Source organism: Varanus komodoensis, unplaced genomic scaffold (genome assembly GCF_004798865.1).
Source record: "Varanus komodoensis strain SLA01 unplaced genomic scaffold, ASM479886v1 scaffold13_3, whole genome shotgun sequence".
Classification (NCBI taxonomy): Eukaryota; Metazoa; Chordata; class Lepidosauria; order Squamata; family Varanidae; genus Varanus; species Varanus komodoensis.
Window position 1 is genome coordinate 6,421,105 of NW_025335409.1, and position 27,103 is coordinate 6,448,207.

The window sequence follows — 27,103 nt, forward strand, 5'->3', positions numbered from 1 at the left end:
ACAGGTTATTCTAGAGATGCACAGGGATTCCCTTGGTTTTATTCCTTAGTGGAATTTTGACTCCTCTTCTTTGGTGCAAGATCATAAGATGCCAGGGTTGTACACTAGCACCTCCTTTCCACATGCATCCTGACTCCTTTCTGCATTGCAAACCAAAACCAAACCCAGTTTGTTATCCGTGGATAGGTGAGTGAGGCAGAAGCAAGTGAGGCTGCCCTGTCTGACTGAGTTTAACAACCCAGGGCTCTTTGTCCCAGAGTTATTCATCATGTCATGGGAACTGGGAATAGAGGTTGCTGGGGAAGGAATAACACAGACTTCCAACCTAAGAACAAGTCAATCCACTGTCTTTAACCTCTGCTTTAGCATTTGTTTTGCAATGGATTTTTGGGATCCCACTGCCCCCAGCCTTATAATTTACAAAAGCAAGACAAATATTTCCAGTGCGTTCATTCTTTCTGTGTGCACTATTCCACTGTAAACCATGCAAAAACTTACTTTTCTGTAACATAAAGCACGCCGTTTCTAATGTAGTCCGTGGGCATCTTTCTGTCCCTGTTAATCAAGCAGCATCGCCAGCCATTTTCACACACTGCCAAAATAATAGAATCACATTTCACACAAACCTAAGAAATTAAAGTGCAGCTCTTCAAATGGGCAAGCAATCAGCATGCTCCAGAATTAGATTATTTCAGAAGGTGGAAACCAAGATGTACTTTGGACTTTGTATTGATACATCTTTCCTTTTAGCACCCCAAAAGCCAGCAACCCCAAAATCTCAAAGTGCATACAAAGCTTTGCTAAACACTACAGTATTTGTTTCAAGCACTGGGTTAAGTTACTTCTCTCACAGGGATTATGCACCTTTTCCCCCTCTCAAATTCCTGCTTCCACAAAGGGCAGACCAAGCTACAGGCATCAAATTCACTCTGAGAATCTTACAGATGTCAGATAAAAGATTAATTTGCCCTCCTGCTCATAGAACTCAGCAGGTAACATTTCAGAACAGCTCATTTGTGAATTCTACGTAATTCTTTTTCAAATATGCCTCCATTTAGAGGCAACAGCAAAGTACCTGCCAAAGGACGCTCGTTTTCAGACAGATTAAACACTTCATGGAAGTTGCCTCTCTTCGTAGTATGGAAACGGCTGCTGTCTTCATCCCTGCTTACTCCTGTTGGGGCACCTGAACCTACACAACTTCGCGATGTTGCGGTTTGAAGCTGTAAGGAATTAAAACTAGATTACTGTTAATGTACAGCCAGCAGCAGAGAGTTTAATGTTTTAATGCTTCTCCTTTTCCTAGGAAAACATCCTGCCTTTGCTCTTCAGGACGGGCAACCACTGCTAGAAAACTGAGGGCCAAGACAGCTTACAGGTTTTGACCTGTTCATGTCGCCACCTGCTTGGGACTGGTATTTCCTCCTATCACTAGCATTCAGAAATGCCATGTAGTGACATGCTATCCAGACTAGGCTACTTCTTCCTGCAAGTAGGTGGAAAAGCATTGCAACTCTCTGCACCTAGAGAGCTAGCACATTTTGAAGAGATGCCCCAGGAAATATCGAATATGGGAACTGAAGCATAAAAAGATGTGATTTTTCTACCTATGGCTATACCATGTCATTATTCAGTATATAGCTATACAGAATAACTACTTTGATGGCTTTTCAGCAGATGTGAAAGATAACAAGTCAATAAAGAATAAGAATTATATTAGTAATAAGATGTTGTATCCAAAGTAGAAGGGGGCTTTCCACCTGTTTGTTCCAGTGGAAGTCTTGTGAATAACCCAATACCTCCCCCAAGTTTGAGTACTTTCTTGCACAGCACCCCCTGAGGTGTGAAGGAAGTACCACCAGAAAGGAAAATCAGTGATCTGGGCAACATTCCAGAAGGAGCTGAAAGACATCAGTTAAACAGCGTTCTTCCCAACCAAGCTCAAGAAAACAAGAGATCAACTACTGCAAAATGTGGAAAGTAGATAGCAGAATCATTGATATTTTTTTCAGAAGTACAGAGTAGCTTCTATTATAAGCTATTCTGATAGGCTGGATTGAAGAACAGGGTATAAATCATAAATTACAAAATGACTCTGTTTCCATGGAGTTCTTTTGCCATCCAGGCACTAACCAGGCTGTGTTCTGCTCAAGTTTTCAGAATGTAACATACCCTCAGACCATTATTAGGTTGTTTCCTTGGCATATTGCCCCAACCTAACTCTAAGGAATGTCATCTATATGCTGAGATTTTTCTAACTACTTAGCATTTTAAAAGAGGGACGGCTTTGGGGTGGCATAACTCCCAATTAAATAAATTATACCTGAATGTTTAATTGTGTTAAGCTCTATAGATGTTCATGCTTAACTTGTCTGGAATTCATTGCTATTTTTCAAGCACTAGTAAAATTACAATGGAGAATTAGGATATGACAAATATTCTCCAGCAGCAGAACAGCTGAACATACTATTAGACTACTGCAATGTTATACTTTAGAACACTTTTTCAGCCCCTGGCCACACTACTGAATTTCGTGGCATGGCATGGCTGGAAAAAAAGTAAAAAAAAGCATGTGAGGAGTGGTTTTCCAGTTATGGGACAGCAGTGTTGTACCTAAGATGGGTACAACCTTCCCCGGCTTTAGATAAAATCTCCTTCCACATTTGCATGTTCTAAAAGACAACTAAAACAACATATCTTTTCAGCAAGCATTTCAAAGGACTCTCTGGGAAATATTACAGTACACCATTCAGGATTAATCAGCTAGTAGGAATTCTCCCAGGAGCAACATTTTATCACACATCTCCAAGAGACTTCAAATTCAAACCAAGGCTATTTAATACATGTAACACAGAGAGAAAGAACAGTTAACTCAATGCACAGGCTTGCACACACAGAAGAAGTGTCAGCTCATTATGAACACAAATGATCCAATTACAAGAAAAAAAGTGTTCCACGCTAAGATTCGTACCTTTTCATGCCCTGACAGCTAGCAGGAAAAGAAAAAACAAACAAACACAAATGTGACAGTGACAAAAGAAAAAAGCAAAATCTATTTAACTATATCAAATACAGAATAAAAACATGAATTGAATGAAGTTGCAAAGATCTTTCTCACATACCAAGAGACTACACACAGTGACTGCAATCTTTAAGAAAACCCAAATGTATCAGTGGCTGGAGCACACCTTTATAGTTCATTAAAATTAGAATCTTCTCACTAAATTTCCCATATCTGGCTCCTGACCTGTCTTTCACAAGTTAATGTTTTTTAGAAACCTCTCTATTTAAAGCAAGATGGCTAAAATATTAAAAGATAAATAAAAAGATATTATTCTTCCTTAAACACATGCATGTATTTTAAGAGATGTTTAGAGGAACAAAGATATCTTACAGAGGATCTCTTTATTATTTTACACTTTTACTCTCAAAAGAGACATCTACTCAACCATGGGTTCAAACTGTGATTTGTCCCCCAACAACCCAGACCTCTGGGTTTGGATGTCATTATTAAAGAACCCAGGGACAGGCTGTCACTGAGTTGTTTATCTCAGTGGGACAGGATGGGCAGGAAGCAGCATGTTTGTTCTGACTCCATTTTAAACAACCTTATGGTTAGCAAACTATGGGTTTCTGATAACAGGAAATCCAGTTAATGACCTAGAGTTCACACATCACAACAAGCCTCTTAATCCTCAAAGTACTGTGGAATGTGCTGGCTGCCATTTTGAATAAGCATGCCATGGCTGGCAGTTGCCAGGCCTTGTCTTGTCATTTGAACACAGCTGGCAAAGATTATGCACAAGTTAAACAATATTCTCACAATCCTAGAATAGACCATGAATTCTGCAAGGATTGTTTAATCTCCAAACAAACTTTCCTATCCATGTTTGAACAACATCACAAGACTTAGCAACTGGTGACCGGAGTCACATATTCAAATTGGTGGCCAGCACACACTGTAGAGGCCCATGGTGGCTGGTCATCACATGGAAATGAAATTAATGCCTTCCTCTTACCCATACTATGGCCAGAATACATGGGATAGCCGTTTGCAGCCTTGGAGTTCTGCTGTATCAACCTGCTAATTGGTGATTACGATGAACGTTGGGTGTGTCTCTAGGCCAGGTTATGATTACTGAGGATCCATATAGTGTTAGAGACTATAGGAGTCCTTTTTGCTGTGTTCTTTATTCACAGGCTAGTGACTAAATTTTGCCGATGCAAGCATTGGCAGCACAAGCCCAGGACTACAGATTCAGGCTGTTACACTTCATAAATGAGCACTATTTTTAATTCTTTTCATGAGCTTCTGATCAGATATAACATATTACACAATTCAATGGGTTTATTAATTCTTTCAAAGGGAAGCACATTTCATTTTTCTAAAAACTACAAACACAATTCCAGAAATGACGTTGTTCTGCTTTAACAGCTTCCAAGACTGCAACACAACTGATTACTTTAAGAGCATGAAATATCTACATTTGAGGGTTTTGGTTTTTGGATGAGGGGGGTAAATGTGTCAAACTTCCAGGTTCTACAGAAAGGTATACTTTGCATCCAAGGCTTTGATAACTAGTCCTCCCACTATGTGCTCTAGTCACTGAAATCACATGGATATTGCTCAGCAGAGGTACAAAAAGACAGGAATGCACCTTACCCTTCTTGATACTGTAGCATTAGCCCTTTCTTTGAGCTGAGGATCGGTGGGCAAGTTTAGCCATATAATATAAGGAGTGTCATACTTTGCTCGTAACCTCGGGCACCGTTTGAAGACGAAGTCAATAAGAAAAAATTTGATTCCTGCATAAAGGCCTACAGAGTAAAAAAGACAAAAATGGTATCAGGAAAGTGTTGTGCAACCACACATTTAAAATCATTGCAGCGTATCAGTCAGTGTCCCAAAGTGCTTTGCCTACTCCAACCAGTTTTACCCACTCACCAAGGCAGGCGTTATTTTATGTTTCATTTATCTCACATCTTTCCTCCAAGGAGCCCAAGGAAGTGTACATTCTCTGTCCCCTCTCCATTCTATTCCTTTCACAGCAGCTCTATGAGGCAGGTTGGGCTGACATCGATGAGTGGCCCGAAGTCACCCATGGCTCAGTGGTGGCTAAGAGAGGCTCTGATGACAACAGCTCACTGGCGTTGGTGTTCTGCATTGGACACAGGCCAAGGTGCCAGACAGCTGCAAAGATGCACACGGTGGACCCATTCGCTTGTTCACCAGAGCCCACTCCGGGTGGTCATACCATTCCACTGCTGCAAATGTGTGTTGCTAGCTCATTTAACAAACCATCCGCAAACCATCGTACAAAACTTTTTAAAATATTACATTTCTATCCCACCTTTCTTATTCTTGCAAGGGACTCAAATTGGCTCACAAGGTTCTTCTACATTTTATCCTCGCAACAATCCTGTGAGGTAGGTTAAGCTGAGTCAGTGGCTGTTCCAGTGAGCTTCATGGCCAAATGGAGACTAGAACCCAAAGCACAATTAACCACTGCACTGCACTGGCCGGTCTTCAACAGGCCAAACTCAATTGTAGGTTTTTTCTAAATTTGTTGCACTGTTGTCTACACTTTAATTTTTTTCTATATTCTAGTACCCCTTCAGATTGAACTTGCAATATTTAAGCAATCTGTCTTTGTAACTAACCAATTCTACCATAGCCAGTAGTATGTCCCCAACTAAACTCTTTTCGGAAAATTTTACATCTGTCTACATCTGTGTCAATAATTAGATAATAAAAAATAGATGTGATGGCTATTGGGGAAAATCCAAAAGTTTGTCATAGCCTTCTCTAAGATTAAAGGAACTTCCATATGGGCAGCAGAGCTCCCACATGGCATGCTGCCAAATAGGGCTTCTTCAAAAACCAGGGGCATTTTTAAGAACAATCTTTTGGATCACATAAGAAGCTGTGGTTGGAAAAAAAAATCTGAAAAAATTCTGCATGAATGTGGATTCAGTGACACTGAATGTGGATTCAGTGATATTGTTATTAAATTGCACAATAATAGCCTAACCTTTTTCCTCTTGTGAGGAACAAAAAGCATCTTACAAAGTCTTCTCTGTTCTATTTTTATCCTCACAACAACCCTGTGAGGCAGGTTAGAGGCTGAGCATGAGAGACCGCCTCAAAGCTATGCATTGAGTTTGTGGCCAAGTGAAGACTAGGCCTTCCCAGGGCCCCAGTCCACCACTTGAACCACCACCCCACGCCGGTTCCCTGGATCGGATTTCAAACCTGTGCTGCCTGGAGGCACAGTGAACTCTGAAGGCAAACACCTCTGCTACTCATGTATGCACACCTATCATTCTGCAGCTTTCAACTCAAGACAGCACCGGAAATGTGTGGCATTTGAAGGGGCATGTGGTGCTACAAAAGCTCCATCAGCACTATCCAACCTGAAATTGCTGCTTCACACATGCGATCATTAGGTGGCATTGCAAATCTTTCCTTCCACATGACCACATCATGCAGAAGATGAGGCAATGCCACAGCTGTTGACCCACCCTTGTACCCTCTGTGTGTGTGTGTGTGTGTGTGTGTGGTGCATCACACCAAACTCCAAATCATGGAGCAAGCCCGTGCATGTAGAACAGGCTCCCTTTGTCACATTCCCCACATGCACAGCGGAGGAACAGAAAATTTCACTCATCTTCTACCCAAGCCTATCACCGTACAGGCATTTTTGAAGCAAGCCCTGTTGCCCATAATAAAAAAAGGTTCCTTTTCAAGCCAGATGTGTAATTTTTAAAGTGAAGAAGTGTGCTTCAGCTTTACCCAGTGAAAGCCCAATGATCCGGTATGGAATGCAGCAGGAAGCGATGAAAGCTGCCCACAAAGCAATGTACAGCTTTTGCGTAACTTCAGGCTGGACCCACATAAACAAGCTGATAAAGGAAGAAAAAGAACAGGACACATTAGCTGCCACAGCATTTCGTTCTCCTACATTTCAAGTAGGTGCAAAATCATTCTTTATTAGGAAGAGATATATAAAACAAACTTACTTTTTAATTTTTTCCAGTATGTCTGACATTTTGCCAAACAAGTTCTGTAAAATGAGAGCCAGAAAGAAAGGGAGTATAAGCATATGTATGTTGTCTCAATGTAAATCGCACTGAAGTCCTGATGGGTGCTCACTTTCTGCATAACATCATTTAAAAGCATCACCAACGCTCCAGTCTTTCTCTAGCTTAACCACTCCAGAGAAGGTGGAGAATCCTTATCATGGAAATGATACCTTTAAAGCCACGACAAACAGACAATTATATTTTCCCTCATTCCTTGACATTTATGACCTATTAACTATAGGGCACCTAGAAAGAAATTACAGAACCCTCTTAAAACAAGGGATAATTTGACATTTTGTTGCAGGCATAAAAACCATAGAAAACTTATTTCTGAAACATTGGTTTCATTGTATCAGTGAAAATGACTGCTTATGTACAGACACGCACAGGGTAAACTGGTGCACCTCAGTGCAAAATATTCCAAATTCACAGAAATGCTGATGGCCCCCAGGCCAGCCTAAAACCATACATAATTCTTACCTGCCAAATTGCTCAGTTTATGCCTCTGAGCTGCACCAGGGAATGTTGTAAATCAGGCAGTCATGCATTTGCAAGTCAAAGGCCTCAGGCACCAAGGGCAGAGTTTGCTTCCTACCAAGGTCCCTCAGGTTTTTGAGTTTTGTTTTAAGTTGAATGTCTTGCATGATACTCTGGAACTGAGCAGCCACAGATTAAGCCTGGAGGTAGTGAGTCTAAAAGGGCACGTGTTAGAGAATGGTCCAGATGACCTGAGGCACACATTTGTTGCTAAAACAATAGAAGTTTGGCTCTCTAAACTGACTAGATGGAGGTGAAACCACTTGGGAACAATATATAAGCAACTTCAAACAATTTGGATAATGCAAGGGGTATACATGTTAAATAAATAAAATGCCTTAATAAATTCATTTCTGTATTGCCCAACATCTGACATTCTCTGAACAGAGATAAAATTAAAATATAGCATGAAATATAGATGCAATAAAATGCAGCACAATATTTCATTATACAAAAATTTAAAACAATTTAAACTAAAACAGTGTCAATAAAAAACAAAACCTGTTAAAACCTGTTTAGCTGAACCTGTTAAAACAGCTGACATGTATAATCATAATCATAGGACATTAAACACCTGGGAGAAGAGGCCAGTCTTAACCAGCCAAATAGAAATTCAGTGTCGGTGCCACACAGGCCTCAAGTAGGCAGATCACTGCCAATCACGAGGCCACCAGTGAGAAGGTCCTCTCCTTTGTTGCAACCCTCTGGTCCTTTCTTGGAGATAGCAATAATCTTAGTGAAGGAACTGGAGCTGTCATTTCCAACAACCAGGAGATAGGAAAATGCAAAGGTGTGGGGGCAGAGTTACCAACTGTGCTGTTAGTATTAATATGCAGTTCTGGATATAAATTCATTAGGCCAGAGGTGGAGAAATTGCAACCCTCCATGCATTTTGACCTACAACTCCCATAATTCCCTAGGCAGGCTTGGCTAGGGTGGCTAAGGTTCAAGGGAGTTGTAGGCTGAAACATCTGGAGAGTCACAAGTTGCCTATCCCCATATTAGGGTATGGATAAAACCAGGAGAGAGAGGAGTCTTGTTTCACCAATTATCAGTCACAAAGCAAGCATAATCTGAACAAGATTATGTTTTAAGATTTGAGATTTTAATTACTGGGCTGGTTTGGACAGAACCCCAGCACAGTTTAGTCCCAAGGGGTCTCCCTAGGGCGTCCTCCCCACACTCTACTTGCTCACAAGGAAATGCTCAGAACTTGTTGTTGTTGTTGTTGTTGTTGTTGTTAGCAACAAACTTCCATGTCATCCAAAACCAAACTATGGATAATTTTGTCTATGGGCTGCAGAAATAAGCCAACTTGTGAACCACAGCTTATGAAGCTCACTCTTTGATTACTCATAGTTAAGATTAACCACATTTTACAGTTCAGATGATACACTAGTCTGCCGATAGTAAGCTAAAATGGAAGTTTCCAACCTCCTCTTCAATGCCAACCAACACTGTGTTGGGAATAAGGGTGGTGGTTGTTCTTGGCATGCACTTGTGGGTCATTCCAATTTGGATTCCAAGGCAGAGGAGTAAGGAGATGAGTTGGATGGAGCTGGGGAACATGTGGCTCAAGACTCGAGATGCCAGAAGTGCAACTTATGTCAAGACCACTCTCTTCAAGCTGCACAGTTGTTGAATTGGGCATGAGGAGGAGCTCTCAGAGTCAGACAAACCTGATAGGACTCTTGACCCATGATGTGGCCTCAGGAAAGGGAGAAATGCCAATTAGAGGAGAGATGTACGGAAAGAACTGAATGGCTCACTTTCAAACAGACCATTCAGAAGGGATCGGGTCCAGACATACTCAAAAGTAGTTGCTTAGACTGGGTTCATCAAACTGCTCTGTGTATGCACAGGGATAGATTCTGTGAGGGTTGTGTTGTTGGGTGTCCGTTGGTGAACAAAGAGCTTTTGCACAGAAACATTCTGTTGCCTTGAATGTGCAAAGGGAGGAAAACTTGGCTCACAACAACTTGGCACATATTATCAGCTCCCTAATGATCCAGTGTGATGCATGTGAAGCTGTCTTTAAATAAGCTGGACCATTTTTCCATCTAGCCCAGTGCTAGGATAGACTTTTGCGGACAGCAGCTTTCCAACAGAGATCAATCTCAGACCCCGTACCTGCAATCCCTTAATTGAAGGTGGCAGGGATATTATACCTGTGCTTTTTGTGCCACATCCAGAACAAGCTGGAATTTTTCTGACACTGTTAGGTCTTCCTTTGGAGGTTCCTGAAACAAGAGCAAACATTTGTCATCAGAAACTGAGTTTTCAGATTAGACATTTCCTTCACATTTTATGGACAGCCCAGGAAAAACACTCTACTCTTAATTTGCTGTATTCCAGCTAGGATTAATATTAACTCTGATTTACAGAAACAAGCCAGCTTCATCACATCTTGCCCATATTTGTATAAAGCTACTGTCCGTTAAACCGCGAGCAAAAGCTTCCACTCTCCTCCTGCCACACCAGAGAGGAAATCAAGGAGCACATGAGTCTCAGGGTCCAAACTCTTGTTCAGACATGAAGGTCACTTGCTGGGCCATCATGGACCAGTCACCTTCTCTAAGCCTAGTCTACTTCACATGATGGATTCAGGAATAAAAGTGATGCCTATAAGAAAACCGTAGGCAATCAGCTATTCAATCACCAAGATGTATTCTACATGAAGCTGCCTCTGAAGAGGGCTCAAACATGCTCAGAAACACCTACTTTACAGTCTCTCCACTTAAACACTGAAATGAGTGGTCTGCCATGTTGGCAAGAATCTACAGCAGGGGAAGGGGAGCTGAATGCAGTCTGCCCCTTCTTTGGAGCTCAGGTTGGTGGTAACAGGGGACTGCCTTCTGGTTGCAGGACTCTGCTTGCATCTTAGAAAGGCGCCTGCACTGATGCCTCTCCAGCATCAGCAAAGAATTTTTTATTTGCCCAGGCCTTTTTATTCTAATTTCATTTCAGCTAGCATGTGAACTGCTTTTTGCTCTGCCCTTCTGTTCCAGTCATTTTAAGTCGTTTTACCCTGTTTTGAATGGCTATTGATCTTGTTATCTTAATGTGAGTCACTCTAGGAATATACATACTGAAGAGTGGCAGATAAATGATTTAAGCTAAACCAAACCATGTACGTCACTGAGTGCCACCCGAAAGAGTGGGATAAAAACGTCACAAAATAATTAAATGAATGTTTTACAGGAGCATTTGTTTGGGCTGGTAGGGAGAACTTATAATCTTATTTTGCCTTGTATTCTTCAATCTTACACAAACATTTAAGCCTAGCTAGACAAGTGTATCTTGCCTATTTGAAAACATAAGCAAAAACACCCATTCTCTTCTCCACAACCATTCTAGAGAAGAAGGGACGGCACAGAAGCCCATTGGCCCATGAACATGAAATGAAACCATAGTCTAGAGCAAGTATGGGTAATTGTCAGGAGCCAGAGCAGTCTTCTGAATTTCAGTCTTAACAATGCATTGCTAGGTTAAAAAGTAAAAGTGGAAAGGCTAATGCACTCCCCTAGTTTACAGGTCCATCCAAAACAGGCTACAGAGTTAGTTAAGAGTTTGGAATAAAGAAAGTAAAGATTATACTTTTCACAATTTGCAATACTTGGAAAATATTGCTATTTAATGTTACTAAGTTAATAAAAGCTGATTGTATCAATTATAACAATAAGAAAGAAAAACACATATTCACAAACATGCTTTCAAAAAGAAAATATATGAAACAATCCACCGCAAAATTACTTGGACTTACAATAGGCTCAGAAACTTCAGGCACAATACTCCACTGTATTCTCCATCCTCTAAAAATGAATATATGCATATTTTTAAACAGAAAGACTCACTTTTCCACACGGCTCTATAACAACCGAATAAAAGTAATGCTTTAAAAAGGCAACTGTGTGGGTAGCAGACATTTTTCCAGATCTATTTTAATATCTCCCATAATCCACTCCCAGTTACCATACCATCCAGCCTTACAGAATCCTACAGTTGTGAATATTCAGGACTTTGCAGGAAATCAAGTAAATAATGCGCCTGCTTGAAATGAATCAAGCAGACACTTCATCAGCTATACAAAAGCATACATGAGAACATACTGAGCATAAGCACGTAAGAACCACCTGCTGGATCAGACCCAGGGCTCACCTAGCCTGGCGTTCTGCTTCACAAAGTGGCCGAGCAGCTGCCCAGAGGAAACCTACACACAGGTAAGAGTGCAACAAGCACCTTCCTACCCATGCTCCCCAGCAGCTGGCATACACAGCCGTACTGCCTCTGCTACTGGAGGTTGCGTATTGTCACCTGGATCAGTAGGCACTGACTGCCTACTCCTCCATGAATTTGTCCTGTCTCCTTTTAAAGCTGTCTAAATCGGTGTCCCTCACGACATCCGGTGAAAGTGCATTCCACTGTTTAACTATCTGAGGTGCATAGAAGTACTTCCTTTCATTTTTCTAAAGCTTCTGCCCATCAGCTTCATGGGATGACGCCAGGGTTCTAGTTTTATGGGAAAGGGAGAAACCTTTCTCCATTTCCACCTTCTCCACTGCATGTATAATTCTGTATACTTCCATCATGTCTCCCTTTACTTACCCTTTTCCCCCCTTATGTTGTGAATCCATAAGAATTCCCTTCATGTGCTCATCACAGAAAAGGAATTCCACGTGTACATAGGATGGTCCATGTAGGGCCACATAGGATAGGGAACCCTGCACAGCTGGGCTTTCCAGTCCCAGCAAGGTTTACATATACAGGTTTCTCCCTTGCAGATCCTGGATTAATCCAGGGACATCAGAAGTGGGGAAGCCACACAACTTTGGAGGTTGGGCCAGTTGGGGAGCCTCATGGCCCTCCTGTAGTCATGGACACCCTTTTGTGTAATGAATGCAGTAAATAGGCTAAGAAGCCCAGTGCATTGGTGGATGCTTATTGACTAAGTTTGAGCTCTTTCATTCCAAAAATGCCCCTTTAAAGGAGGCGGTAGCCCGACTGGTCCTGAAGAAGGCGTCACTGGATTCAGAGATGGCCGCTAATTATAGAGCAGTGGCCAACATCCCGTTTCTGGGCAAGGTGTTGGAGCGGGTGGTGGCGGGACAACTCCAAGCATTCTTGGATGAAACTGATTATCTGGGCCCATTTCAGACCCAGGTACGGTACTGAATCTGCCTTGGTTGCCCTGTACGATGACCTGTGCAGGGAGAAGGACAGGGGGAGTGCGTCCCTGTTGGTTCTCCTGGACCTCTCAGCGGCTTTCGATACCATCGACCATGGTATCCTTCTGGATAGGCTAGCGGGAGTGGGGGTCGGAGGCACTGCTTTGCAGTGGTTCTGCTCCTATCTCAATGGCCGATTCCAGAAGGTGGTGCTGGGGGACTATGGCTCTGCGCCATGGCAGCTATGCCATGGAGTACCGCAGGGATCCATTTTGCCCCCTTTGCTGTTTAACGTCTACATGAAACCACTGGGAGAGGTCATCAGGAGGTGTGGGCTGCGGAATCATCAGTACGCTGATGATACCCAGCTCTACCTCTCGTTCTCCACCAATCCAGGTGAGGCACTGGCTGTGCTGAACCGGTGCCTGGCCGAGGTAATGGGCTGGATGAGGGCCAATAAACTGAAGCTCAATCCAGACAAGACGGAGGTCCTGTTGGTTGGCGGACAGGGCTTCAGGAAAGGTGAATTGAACCTTGTCCTGAATGGGGTTGCATTCCCTCTTAGGGACAAGGTCCGCAGCTTGGGAGTACTCCTCGACCCAGAGCTTTCACTGGAAGCTCAGGTGACAGCAGTGGCAAGGAGCGCTTTCTCTCAGCTTCGGCTGATCCATCACCTGCACCCCTACCTGGAGTACGACTGCCTGGCGACAGTGACACACGCGTTGGTGACTTCCCGATTTGACTTCTGTAATGTGCTCTACGTGGGGCTGCCCTTGAAGACAGTCCGGATACTTTAATTGGTGCAAAATAGAGCTGCCAGGCTGCTGACGGGGACTGGGCGTTATGTTCACATGACTCCAGTTCTCCGTCAGCTTCACTGGCTTCCCATTGAAGTCCGGGTCCAATTCAAGGTGTTGGTTATGACCTATAAAGCCCTTAACGGCTTGGGTCCTGGTTACCTGAAGGAGCGTTTACGTCCATATATGCGCACCCGCCCCTTGAGATCAGCGGGAGAGGCCCTTCTCCGGGAACCCTCCGTGAAGAAAATTAGGAGGGTAAGTACTCGGAGGAGGGCTTTCTCTGCAGTGGCACCCAATCTATTGAATGCGCTCCCCAGAGAGGTCTGCCTGGCGCCGTCGTCGTTTTTTGGCGCCAGGCGAAGACCTTTTTATTCAAACGTTATTTTAATTGTTAATATTATTTATTTATTTATTTCATTCTTTGGCCAGAGCAACTTAAATTTTACTGTTATACTGCTAAATTATATTGTTTTATATTATGTTATTTATTTATGATTGTGAGCCGCCCCGAGGCTTCGGCAAATGGGGTGGCACAGAAGTCCTCTAAATAAATAAATAATAACAGCATTAGCATAAGGACTTTACAATACTTATAGAAATAAGTCATAATGTTTAAGGAACACAGTAAGGAGCTACTTATAACAACACATTTACAATGAAAATTCACTAGGAACAATGATTGATGATGGTGGGAGTTAAAGGATATTACAATTGTGCTGAATTTCATCTTCCCGGTATGTCTGAAAGAAGGCTTGAACACAAAAATACCCTTCCCAATACAAAAGGAAAGTGGTCCTTTTAAATAAAGAGGAAATGGAATGGATTTTCCTCTGCAAGGAAGTTTGAGAAATGGTTATCAGGATGACGACTGTACAGTGCATCTTGATTCAGCCAGATGTAAAATCAGAGATATTGGACCAAAGCCAGCACCAAAACAAAACAGTAAATCCCTGGTGTATTATGCTACCCAATCAAAATGGTTAGGACAGTGGCAGTGTCTAAAGGGTGGGGAATGGGCATTTCACATCATTGTCCCTCCAGTCACTGGAAACAGCCACGCACAGCAAACCATCCATCTGTCCATGTGAAAAGATGCTCCACACCCCAGGTCTTGGTACTATCTGTCCCTGAACAGCCCACCTCCAAGGGAGGGAGGGCAACTCTGCCCTTCACAGGGTAGCAGTGCAAACAGCTACACGGGCAGGAGCAGGATCTAAGCCAGGGATGTTGAATCATGCTCAGCCTGAGGCCCAAACTCAACTTTGGAGAAGGTCTTGGAAACCACATTCCACTGGGGGTGGGACCACAGACCAGAATACCAATGACAGCGGTTTATTTTAGTCCAAAGCAAGTCACTCTTGCTGCCAGTAACTCATAGGAAAGGCATGTCAACCTGTGTGTGTGTGTGTGTGTGTGTGTGTGTGTGTATGTGTGTGTGTGTGTGTGTGTGGTGATGCACAAAAGCCAAGAACAACCAAATGACTAGGGGTCAGGAAAAAGGGGGAGAGCCAGGGAAAGGGAGAGGATCAGATTTGGGAAGGCCACTTTTGCATAGCCCATTGAAGGTTGGTGTGCAATAATGTCAAATTGCCACCCCATCTCCAAAGCCTTTTTGAAATGAATTCTAAATATCTAGATTCTATTTTGCTTATTGCCAGCAGCCTTAAAGGCCTGCTGTCATAGAAACAGTCTAAATAAATACATAAAATGGAAAGCAAAGTGCCTTTTAGTTTATCTTAATTTCTGGATCCTTAGCATCCCAAAAGAGCCCTTCCTAGAATCATTTTTTTTAAATCTAAGTAAATAATTGACTCTTTTAAACAGGGAGATGGGAAATGAAATGTCTGTTAAAGACAAAATAATGAAAATGTCCTATATTCAGACAAGTTTCCTATATTTAAGGTAAGGAACATAAGAAACCAAGTTACAAACTCAGGATATTGTAAAGCAGAATGGTTACCTGGCTATGAGGTAATTTAGGGATAACCTCAAAATTGCTAAAAATAAGAACATAGGAATGGCCCAGCCATGCCATACTGCATTCATGTAGATCTACAGACGAAAGAAGAAACAAACATTACAAAACAAGTACTCAATATTTCAATACAACAGCAATGCAAAAAGGAATCTCTGAGCATATGAACAATGGTGGATATTAATCTGCTACTGCCTGTTCCCCTGCGGTTCTGGACTCTTACTCGGAAGTCACATTGTTAGTCAATGGGGTATATTCCCAAGTAACTGCATGTATGGGATTGTGGCTTTAATGAGCAAACCATCTATCAACAGAGTAATCTTATAGTTCTAATGTCTAGAGGATTGTTCAGATTTCCAGCTCTGAGGGCAGAAAATCATTCCAATCCTGCACCTGAGAAGCCATGTTCCCTGTCAACCCTTTTTATTTTAGTTGTGAATGTTTTCTGTAATGGTTTCTTCCACAGTGAACAAAATCATACTACATGTCTTTTCACATGATGGAGGACAGGCAACTTACAATAAAGGCAATAGCAGATGTGTAGATAGAATACCAGTCTGATAAGGCAGAAAGATTCTTCACAAAGTTTGTGACAGGTTTGGCACCTCTCTCTAGGTAAAAGAAAAAATTGATATATAGTTCAGACATTTAGCAGGGCTTTAAAGGATGCAAAACCACAACTTTTAAACTTGAAAGGCACACCGTGCGCGTCCCCACCCCACCCAAGACATTAAGTCTAAATTGTCAGTATCTCTTCATTTGGCTTCTATGTAGAACAGACCTATCAAAGCCATTAAGAAAATTCACATAAGTGTTGAGGGAGCTTACATGGTCACTCTTTCCATTTTATCCTCACAATCACCCTGTTACTGTCCCAAAGTCAATCAATAAGCTTCCTGCCCGAGTGGGGACTAGAACCCATGCCTCCAGAGTCCCAGTCCAAATGCTAACTGCTACACCATACCAACACCTTGTTTCCTCCTACTGCCAATTATCCAGCGATTTCCCGGCTTTTGGACATTTCCTCCACCCCCATTCTAAATAGTTGTTATGCCTCAATGAAGGCTTAGTTACTGTTAGGATTTTGGCACTGCCCCCTTTGCCTTCAGCCAATCCACTACTGGAATGTAGCCTCTGAAGGTTCTCTGATTTGAACTGAATTCAGCTGAAAGAGGTTCATCTCTTCTGTTATATATTTTCCTGCCCTCTCTATTTAGGCATGACCCTGAAGGAAACTAAGATAATTCACACAAATAGTCGTGCCCTTTGACTTATCATTAGTCACCAGCAAAGAAATCTGCAAGCAGCCTTCACTGGGAATGTTGTGTTGTTGGTGAGACAAGGACTTTGTCAGTGCTATTCTGTCACTGGCGTTTTGCTTCTTTGCACATATGCAAATACTGCTGTTTCAAGTGACATATAAGCATATATTAATATATATGTCCTTACATTGCATCTTGAAGGGGGTCAAGCCTCAGTATAAGAGAGCCTTAGCAAAACAAAGTATGGTTCAAGAGATCGGAAGAGGTGTGGAACGCATCCTGGACCATTCAGCCACATTACAAGGCTTGCAAACAAAGGAAGAGAATGAATAGGAGCAAAGCCTGCATCCTTGCATCGCTTGGGATGTGAGATGCCTTGGTGTGGGGGTTCAAACAGTGTGGAATAAACATTAAGCAACTTCTAGTCCTGTAGCCAAAAAAAGACAAACATATAGGACACTATCTAATCCTGCTACAGTGCTAGAGCTAATGATGCTGCGCTGGCATAAAACAGCACTAAGACAACATCATTAGCGCTTGGCATGAAAAGGCAAAAAGCAAATGATTTATCCCGGAAATTCATCACACCACCCAACTTTCGTGGCAAATGACTTTTTCCCTTTGCTTAGCAAATGCTAATGACAATGTGATAACATTTGTTTACACCGATGCAACATTGATAGCACTAACACACTGGTTACTCTCCATGATCTGCATAACTAATCCAGGGTGCTGATGATGAGAACTATTGCCTATAAAACCAGAATGAATTCAGCAGTGAAGTGTAATCATCCTGAATACATGCTGGGCTCCGAAAGCCTATTGAGGCTTTTCTGTTCCACACCTAGAGAACCCATTCTCATGCACAAGCCTTTCTTCATTAAAAAAGTTAATAATGTAGGAGTATTCATGCTTCAGAGCCAACCCAGTTAGAAAGGTCACTTCACTGAAAATGTATTCTCTCAGCTTCTAATTAGCTTCTGTATTGCACTAGATTACTTTCATGGGAGCCTGAGTGATATTTATGTCATTACCAATCGTTACTGTATTTTAAAAGTTGTGATTAAATTACAGTCCTGGTTTCCCCAAGACTCCAATATGCTTTAGATTTTTGTTTAAGGAAAAAATTGAAGAATTGCTTTTACCATTTCTTTTCCTTACATTGACAGGGTTGGACACATTACTTAATTACTTGATTGGCAGGTTCAGAAATTAAACTGAGTCCTGGTCTGCATATTACATAGAAACAGGAAGAGTAAAGTGTACAAACATCACGCTCTCTGCTTCTCTTGCAGAGTACTCTGTGATGAGTCACTAATCTCAGCTCCAGGGATATGCATGAGCCCAAAATGGCCTCTGGAATCTCATCACTTGGAAGATCAGCACTTTATGTAATATAGTAAGAAGAGGAGAAAAGAGAAAAATGGACTACCACTTCTTTCTCGGCTTCTGTGAAATAAGTGACTAAAGCAAAGAAAGAGACTATAGTGAAGAGACATTTAGGAAGAAATGTCTCAGTATTTTCTGTTTATTTTAAAAGCAACCTGAGAATTAAGCTGCACAGTCTCTGCCTGTAACTGGGTTTATATGTCAAAATCTCAGAGCAGTACATAATCGTTATCAGGCCAGACATCTCTCCTGCTCTCATTCCCTGGCATGTCTGGCGTCAGCCTTTCTATCAGCATTTATTAAACTATATTTTCCAATGAAATTGCAGTTTAATAGCTATTTACAAGTCAGGCAAAAGCATGGTTCATAGACCTAGATTGTACTGGGTCTACAGAATCACAAAACAGTAGGGTTGGAAGGGGTCAAGAAGGCCATCAAGCCATCAGACAGCTGTCCAGTTGCATCTTGAATACCTCTTGTTGAGAGAGCCCACAACCTCCCTATGTTATTGGTCCCACTGTCATACAGCTCTGACAGGAAAATTTTCCTGATACCTCACCAGAATCTGGCTCTCTGTAACTTGAGCCTATTGTTCCATGTCCTGCACTCTGGGACAATTGGGAAGAGATGCTGTCATTTCTTTCTGTGACAGTCTTTCAAGTACTTTGTAGAGTGCTATCATATCTCTCCCTGGCCTTCTCTTCTTGAGGTTAAACATGCTCAGTTCGTTCCATCTCTCCTCACAGGGCTTTGTTTACAGTGCCTGGATCATCCTTGTTGCCCTGCTCTGAACCCTTCCAACTTGTCTTCATCTCTCTTAAACTGTGGTGCCCAGAACTGGACACAGTACACCAGATGAAGCCTAACCAGTGCTTTGTAAAGGGGGACTAGTACTTCATGGGATTTGGAAATGATACTTCTATTTATACAACCTAAAATAGCATTTGCCCTTTTTGCAGCCATATCACATTGTTGACTCATCTTCAGCTTGTGATCTACAACAATTCCAAGATCCTTTTCACTTGCAGTGTTGTTGAGCCAAGTATTCTCTATCTTGTAATAAGTACTGTCATCATTTCAGTTTTCAAAACATAAAAAACAGTCTCATACCCCACCAACAGACTACTTATAGAACATGGTAAGTTTTTTGGGAGTGGCTAGAGAATTATTTTGAACTGGATAAATTAGCCCTTCTTGTACAAGATTGTTCATATGAAAGGCTAAGTATTTACTTGTTTTCAATGTATGCTTTTTATAGGTTAGATTTCAAAAAAGATGCTTACGATTTATTATTCTACATGATAGCATCATGCCACCTTGTATGTTTGTGACAGTGAGCAAATGAATTTGCACCTATATTGTTACTAAATCCACTTACGTATTAGTCAACACTTTTTACATACCATATATTTATTATATAAATATCATTAATGTTACATAAACACTTGCAAGATACTTACTTAATCTTCTCATATTTTCCGTAAGCCTGGAAAATGCAAAAGTACAACATATGATATGCATCTTTGAAGGAGGAAAACGTTTTTGCTTTCTATTCGTCTATCAGACACAAGAGTTGCTTCTAAATCTATTTAAAATGTACCATCTTACCTAAAACACTTTCTCAAAGGAATTTCCAAAACAAATATGCTATATTAAAATATGTGTGCATGTATGTGATGTGCGCTTATAAAATAAAAAGTGTGTGTTAAAAAGCCTTTTGAAAACTTACATGTTTATACAACCTTTATTTGACTTATAATAATACTATCAAGTACCATAAATAAATAGATAAATGCATTTTTGCTGATATTAATAAATTTTAGCATAAATGTTTAGCCTGGTGATTCTTCTTTTTAGTACTACTACTCCTATCCTACTGCAAACCTGTGTTGTGCTTTCTTTTATCTCGCATTTTTCATTATTCAAAAGACTCAGATAAGCCTTTATTAACACTTTGCTCATTGTTGCTTAATTATACTGATCACAATTCTTTCTTTTTTTCCTTTTTAGCACTCAGTATTATTTAAATAATAAAATGGATTTACCTCCTTGCACTAAGAGGTTCCTCCGTTTCTACTGTGTTTTCTTCTGGCTGAAATCGGAAGTCTTCAATATATTCCCCAAATTTGTCATAAACCCACTTCTGAACTCGTGAACATACCATATGGCTGCGTTTATCTAATGATGAAAACACATTACCATTACAATTACATTTCAACAGCCAGTTTAAAACAGCAACTGTGCAAGCAATCATTTTAAAGCACAGACAGAAGTCCTCAGATGACAACAGACGTGGATTTACAGATCTTGCAGTGATACAACATTGGGAGACAACTTTTTCTGGAACAAGAAGCTGTGGAAAACCTTTAAAGAGGAATCAGCATTACAGCTTACGGCAAACACACCCCAGAATGCCTGAAAACTAGCTGTGCTGGCTGGGTTTCCTGGGAATTGGCATTCAAAGCATCTGGAAAACACTGGGTTAAGGAAGGCTGACCTACAATAAAAGCCCAGTAGCTAATAAGATGGAGCTCTGCCAGCCATCTTGAATCTTGACATCTTGCCTGAGCTTCCAGTGATTGCAACATCTGGTGTTAATATCATACAAAACTTGGAAGAACATGTCCATTATTGTCAGTGCAAGTCCACTTATAAGAGTTTCTGTAAAAATCTGTGCTGTTAATACCTTCACTTTTGATTTTATTGTAGAGGACAGGAAAAATGTCTTTACTCCAGAAGTAATGCTTACATAACCAATGTTTATAGAGTCTAACAAGAACATCTAATCAGAAAATACAAAAGTTCTTTCCCATGCTGCCTCTGACAGACAAGAACATTTTCAGGTCCAGTAAAAGCTGCTTTGTGTTCACACAGTTTCATTCTTGCTGTTATACAGAATATTTTGCTTGCTCTTCTCTTTTTTACCTATAGAAGGAATGCCTTTACAGCAGCGTTTCCCAAACTGGCACTTTCCAGATCTATTGACTACAACCCCCATTGTCCCCAGCCACTGGGGAGCTCCTGTAAAGTATTCTCAGACAGGATCTGTGTTAAGTTATGACCAGTACCTCACACGGTATGTGAGGTTAAGTATTGAAATACAGGAATCTGTGCACTGGACAATGTTGTCCTTCTCCCTTCTTTATCTCTGCTTCTGCTTCATTCTGCCTTGGCTCAGCGCTAACCTGACAAAAAACAAACTTGCAGACAAAAATAAAATGCCAATTTTGTGATAGGGCATTTGCTTCATCCATGATATAAGGAAGTTATGTCTGGCAGTGACTGTACAAACCAGAGCAGTTTATTAGCCTCCAGTAAAAATGAAATGCCTGTGTTTGGTAAGCAAAGTATATGCAGTCACAGTTCACAAAGGATCAAATGGATTCTTCAGTTACATAGAAAAGCCTCTTTTAACTCAATGACCAGGTTCTCACAACACGACAACCCAGCAAAAGGTATCAGCTATCGTGTCTTGTTGCTGTGTCCAATCCTGACTTGGATTCAGCAGAGATTGGAATCACATGATGCAACAGATGCATTCATTGATTACATCTATAGTATTTAATATTAATGCAGATATTTTAAGAGAATCCTAGTGTTTTCCTTTTAAAAAAGACAACATCCAACTGAAATGTTAAAATCTTGGTTTTTAATTTTTGTTGAAATAATATAATTTTATCTCCCATGTCTACTATAATAGGAAATGACTTTGTAGCTCCCATGTCTCAAGAATTAACATAGAGAAGTGCACATTCAAACAAACATTTCATCTCCTAAGTGCAGAATTACTAGTAGCCCCTTTCCCCTCACCCATCTTTTACAGGACTTTTCCCACAATCCTCTGGTGGAGAGAAAACCTGGGCGGAATCATGAGGAGCGTTACGAACAACCTAGTACCTGTTCCATTGGCTTGTGCCTGTGCTTTCGGGGGCTGCTGGGCAGGAGCTGGCTCTTCTGCTCTAAAACAAACCAAAGGGAAGAAAAATGAGACCAATTTAGAACAGTACATCCACTGAAGAACAATGACAAAGATTTCCACATCATTCATATGAGTACTGGCTTTGGTAGAAGAGGCTCTGTATCTGTTTTTAGTATCCATCATAAAAATAAGAAATATGTGGAACAACTATTTTCTTGACTGATACAAACATGTTTAAAAACAAGATAAAAAGAGGGAGCTGACATGCAACACTGGCAGCCAAATTTGCAGTACAGGGTTACGTGCTTCTATTCACTTTCAGCAGCAAATTCTGTATAAGGGCCCTTCACCCACACCCAAATATTAAGTTAAGTGAATTCATTTCGCAGGCAGGCAGGCAGGCAGAACCTGTGCATTTGCACACAGATTTACAAGGAACAAATCAAATCTGCATTTCCTGCCAGCTCTAGGAACATAATTCTTGAACCAAAAGATGTTCTAGAAGTAGATTGTGCAAGACAAACGTAAAATCTTGTCCTTCAGACAAGCAGAAACCACTGTAACCCAGTAAGCCTTGGTCTGAAAAAAAAAGCTTTACAAGTTTTCTAAAATTCAAGAATGCCACTGCAGTTTTGAAAGAAATGAGGTCTTAGTACGCACTGATGTGCCATGTCTCCGTTGGTGTCTTTGTTTACCCTCTGTTTGTTAAGGTGCATTTGTGTCCTGCTTTATGTACATTTATGTGGCCTTAACAAGAATCCCTTGAAAGGGGAAGTTCTTCATCCAGGTCAGGTAGCAAGATAGGTGATGATAGCATTCTTGTAACGTTGGCCCAGAGAGTGTGAATGGAATGACTACACTTAGAACATTGCATTCAGTTCCGGTCACCTTACCCAAAAAGGGACATTATTGAGTTGTAAAAGCACAGAGAAGGGTGACAAAAATGAGGGCCTGAAGCCACCCTCCTTTGAGGAGCTGCTGCAACTGGGACTGTTCAGCTTACAAAAAATGGGAAGGGGAAACATAATAGAGGTGTTTAAAATGATGCACAGTGTGAAGTAGGTAGAAAGGGAGAGATTTTTCTCCCACTCTCACATCAGTCAAATGCAGGATCATCCCATGAAGCTGACTGATGGAAGGTTTCGGGCAAATTTATTTATTTATTTATTTATTTAGAATTTTTGTATGCTGTCACATTGCATAGCCTCGGAATGGCTTACATAAAATAAATAAGAATAAGAAAAATAAGAAATAAATATTTCTTTCAAATAAAAGAAAGCTTTTCTTCACACATTGCATAGTAAAATTATGGAATTTATTTATTTATTATTTATTTTATTTATTAAAACATTTTTCTGCCGCCCCATTCGCCGAAGCCTCGGGGCGGCTTACAACAAATTCACTGCCATGGGAAGTGCTGATGGCTTCCACTCTGGATGGCTTTTAAAGGGGTTTGGACAGATTCATGGAGGAGGAGATGGCTATCAGTAGCTACTAGTCTTGCTGGCTGTGTGCTACCTAGAAGCAGCATGCCTGCACATACCAGTTGCGGAAAAGCTTGGGGGCGGGGGGATGTCTTGCAACCAGCCTGCTTGAGGGATGCTGTGGGCAGCTGGTTTGTCACCATGCATACGGAGTGCTATATTAGATGGACCTTTGGTCTGATTCAGCATGGCTTTTCTTATTTTCTTATGTAACACAGTGGCCCTGGTTTGCATGTAACCAAATTTGTTGAAATCTGGCTTGCTAGGTCTGACACCATCCCCCCAAATAAATCATGATATGCTAACCAACTGCTAGAACCTGTGGTTTGTTGTTGGCTCACAAAGCCTGGCTTGTGACGTCTGGAGCCCAAACTGTTGCTCATCCCTGGCTTGATTGCATTGTTGTCTGCCCTGAAACAGACCTGTCCAGCAACAGTGGTTTGAACATGAAACTGTTCATTTGACAACATGCGCAGGGGAGGGAAAAAAACAGAGAAAGGCAAAGCTAGCTGTGCTTTATTTGCTCACCTGCAAGATGTTTCCTGGCTAAAGCAACAAGCCATGGTTAACAAAAACAATGACTGAGCATTGTGTACAGCCAGCACCATTAGTGATGTGCTGCCTGCCCTGAAACCAGAGCTGGAACTCTGAAGCAAAGTCTTTAATTAGGGACAATCTCAGAGAAGGTGTCAATTGCAAGATCTCTGTTCATGACATAACCTGGGACCTGTTGCAGAAATAAAACACGTCATGCTGCTGAAGCACTGTATCTGTTTAACATCTTAATTTCTGTTAATTGATAAAATGCCGCAGCTATCACGTAAGCCAGCTCAGGCTCCTTTGTGTTTAGTCACATGGCAATTTTAGTAGCGTGAAATGCCATTTAGAGCTGGTCATGAATGGCTAATGACATATAATTTTACACAGCAGCAAAGTGCAGGTTTACATATGCCTTCATTCAGCTCCAGCCCACACAAACACCCTAAGAGTCAGCGCCAAGCAATAACAAACAATTTCAGTTTTACAGCCAGTATCTGTGACAGGCAAGTTGAAAAAGCAAACCTGACCCAGGATGCATCTGTTTATTCCAGTGCTTTCTAAGCACAGCCCAGACATTTAACAAGGGTCTTGGGAAGAGACTGTGCTTGCTACACAGCAATTTGCTTTATTACATTTGTTTCAGAAATATCGCTCTTCCTACTCTCACTCCTCTCCAAAGATCCAAACTCTTCCCATTCAGTAGCATTGTGGTCACTAATATGCAAGCTAGCCACCTTAAACAACAGTGTGCTCTGCTATCAAGCTTCTGGGGAACTTAAATCTCTCCAAGGCTAAGCACCGGTCAGTTTATACCCAAGCACTCACTGAAGTATTTAAATAAAGTTTACCATTTCAAGGCTATTTCAGTCTCTAAGCAGCTGTGGAGGCAAACTCTGGCAAAAATGAGTTACCAGGGCAATGGCTCCCACATGGTGTGCCGAGCTCATTAGTGTGCCACAAAGGTGACTGAAACGGGATTTAAAAATTAAAGTGTCTTGAAAAATTAAAGCCGCCTTGTTGAATGCGCTCACTGCCCTATGACCAGTTGGAACCAGAAGGCTCTATCCAGCATTGACTTGCACCCTTTTCCTGCCAATCCGTATGGCTGATGGCATTGTCCTGGAGGTGAAAGAAACGGAACGCTGGCAGGGACAGGCAGATCTCCAGAAGTCTGGGACTTCAGCATCCAGAAAAAACTTGCCGACATGGCCGACAGCCAAGAATGCTGGGAATTGAGGTCTGATGATTCTAAGACAAACTACTCTATAGAAGAAACTACTAACCGAGCAAAGGGAAATGTGGGACACTGGAAGCCTAATGAAGAAAGATACCTGTCTGATCATTTTGGCACTGATTAGCACAATGCATGATTCATAGAAAAAAAAGAAAACAATAGCTGCATTCATTAATGTATTTTCAACCTTGAGGGAAAAATGGGGAGGGGGGGGAGAGAGCCCTAAAAAGGTTACAAGAAAAACTGCTCCGGTGTTTGTTTACAAATTAACAATATGCTTAGGAAATTGAGAGGTGACATGAAAGAGACCTCAATGTCCTTCCTTTCCAAAGCATATGCAACTTCACTCTCATCATCTTCCTATAGTCCTTCTATAATTTAAAATCTTAATGGGTTGTTAAAAATGTTCATCAACAGTAGCCATTCTGCTCACAATATCAGTGTTTAATAAGGTAAAAGTAAACTGTGGGGAAAAGCCAATTGAGAAGACGTTTAGGAAACAACCTTGAATATAAATTCTATATGCTTCTCTAATCTTGCATACAGCCAAAGGACAACATAAAAGCAAGTGATGAGGCAGAAAAAGAACAGAAATAGATGTTTCATGTGTTTATAGCAAACCATCTGGCCAGTTAAGAAACTTTCCAAATATCCTGATACTGGCACTGTTCCTGAACTCACAAGAACGAAGGAAAAACTGTATGGACGACCACTGCAGATCTAACAGTCTCCAAAAAACCACCATATCCAGCCATCAGGAATAGTTCGACTGATGTGCAGTACTGCATGGGACCACTTCTAATCTTGGTTACTGGTGCTCCAGAACCCTGCATTACAGCATGCTTGTTAGATTCACACATGAAAGAAATATTCCTAAGAATGACAAACCCTAGCTACAGAGGGTTCAGATCTCAGGGGCCTTGTCCTGTCCTAAGTTCTGCTGAGCTCTTGCCAGTGAGACAAGAGGAACAGTGAAGGAATTTTTTTGGCCTCTCCATTCTCCGAAAGCAGAAATTCTGTTAGGCTTCAGAGCCCATTTAACTTCTCCTCAGGATCAGGGTGAGGTTGGAGACTGGGACTGGCTTAGGCCAGTTTCCATGGTGCTTCCTCTATGAGGTTGGAGTTCGAGTGGTATTTCTAGATATTCCAATGGCCCTGGGAAGTTATCTAGAGACCACAGGATATCTCTGTTAAATCATGGATCACAATGGTCAAATTGGATCAGAAGATCTGAGTATTCAGGAAGCATTATACTTCCTCCAGCTTGGAGGACAGTTATTTGTTTAAGAATAATATTGTCCACCTTACAAAATGCTGTTTTCTTTTAGCAGCATACAGTTAAAAGCATCAGAAAAAACAATGCAACAATGATGAACAGAAAAACAATAAAAGTATACCATTACATCCAATTTGTTTCCATTTCAGAACGTCCTGGGCTTTAGTGGCTGGTTGCCAGTCTACTCCAAGCACTCTTGAATGAAACAGATTAGCTAGATTTATTTCAGCTGGACTTCAGACTTAGTCTGGGAATGGAACTGCCTTGGTCATCCAGTTGGATGATCTCTGCTGGAAGAGGGGCAGAGAGTATGACCCTGCTGATTTTCTTGGGACTCTTGGCAGCTTTTGAGGCCAAGGAACATGGCATCCTTCTGGGCAGGTTGTTTGAACTGGGAGTTGGAGGCACTGCATTGCACCAATTCCACTCCTTATGTGGA

At 41.4% G+C, this 27,103-nt stretch overlaps 1 protein-coding gene across 6 annotated transcripts in view; it reads right to left on the reverse strand.

The window, feature by feature from the left end:
* GRAMD4 (GRAM domain containing 4) overlaps positions 1-27,103 on the reverse strand; it is a 95,225-nt gene that overhangs the window by 8,216 nt on the left and 59,906 nt on the right. For 4 of the 6 annotated variants that reach the window (XR_006414026.1, XM_044423511.1, XM_044423513.1 and 1 more), the window contains 13 exons: positions 22,109-22,170; positions 20,257-20,389; positions 19,672-19,697; positions 16,080-16,171; positions 15,546-15,637; positions 11,384-11,432; positions 9,789-9,860; positions 7,021-7,064; positions 6,794-6,903; positions 4,664-4,818; positions 2,972-2,989; positions 1,076-1,223; positions 499-592 (listed from right to left, as the gene is read on the reverse strand). Coding sequence is in view for 5 of the 6 variants with exons in the window: in XM_044423511.1 (XP_044279446.1) it covers positions 499-592; positions 1,076-1,223; positions 2,972-2,989; positions 4,664-4,818; positions 6,794-6,903; positions 7,021-7,064; positions 9,789-9,860; positions 11,384-11,432; positions 15,546-15,637; positions 16,080-16,171; positions 19,672-19,697; positions 20,257-20,389; positions 22,109-22,170 (1,095 nt within the window). In the remaining variant the exon portion in view is untranslated. The remainder of the gene's footprint in view (positions 1-498; positions 593-1,075; positions 1,224-2,971; positions 2,990-4,663; positions 4,819-6,793; positions 6,904-7,020; positions 7,065-9,788; positions 9,861-11,383; positions 11,433-15,545; positions 15,638-16,079; positions 16,172-19,671; positions 19,698-20,256; positions 20,390-22,108; positions 22,171-27,103) is intronic. The other 2 variants (XM_044423514.1, XM_044423510.1) reach the window with 2 other exon arrangements.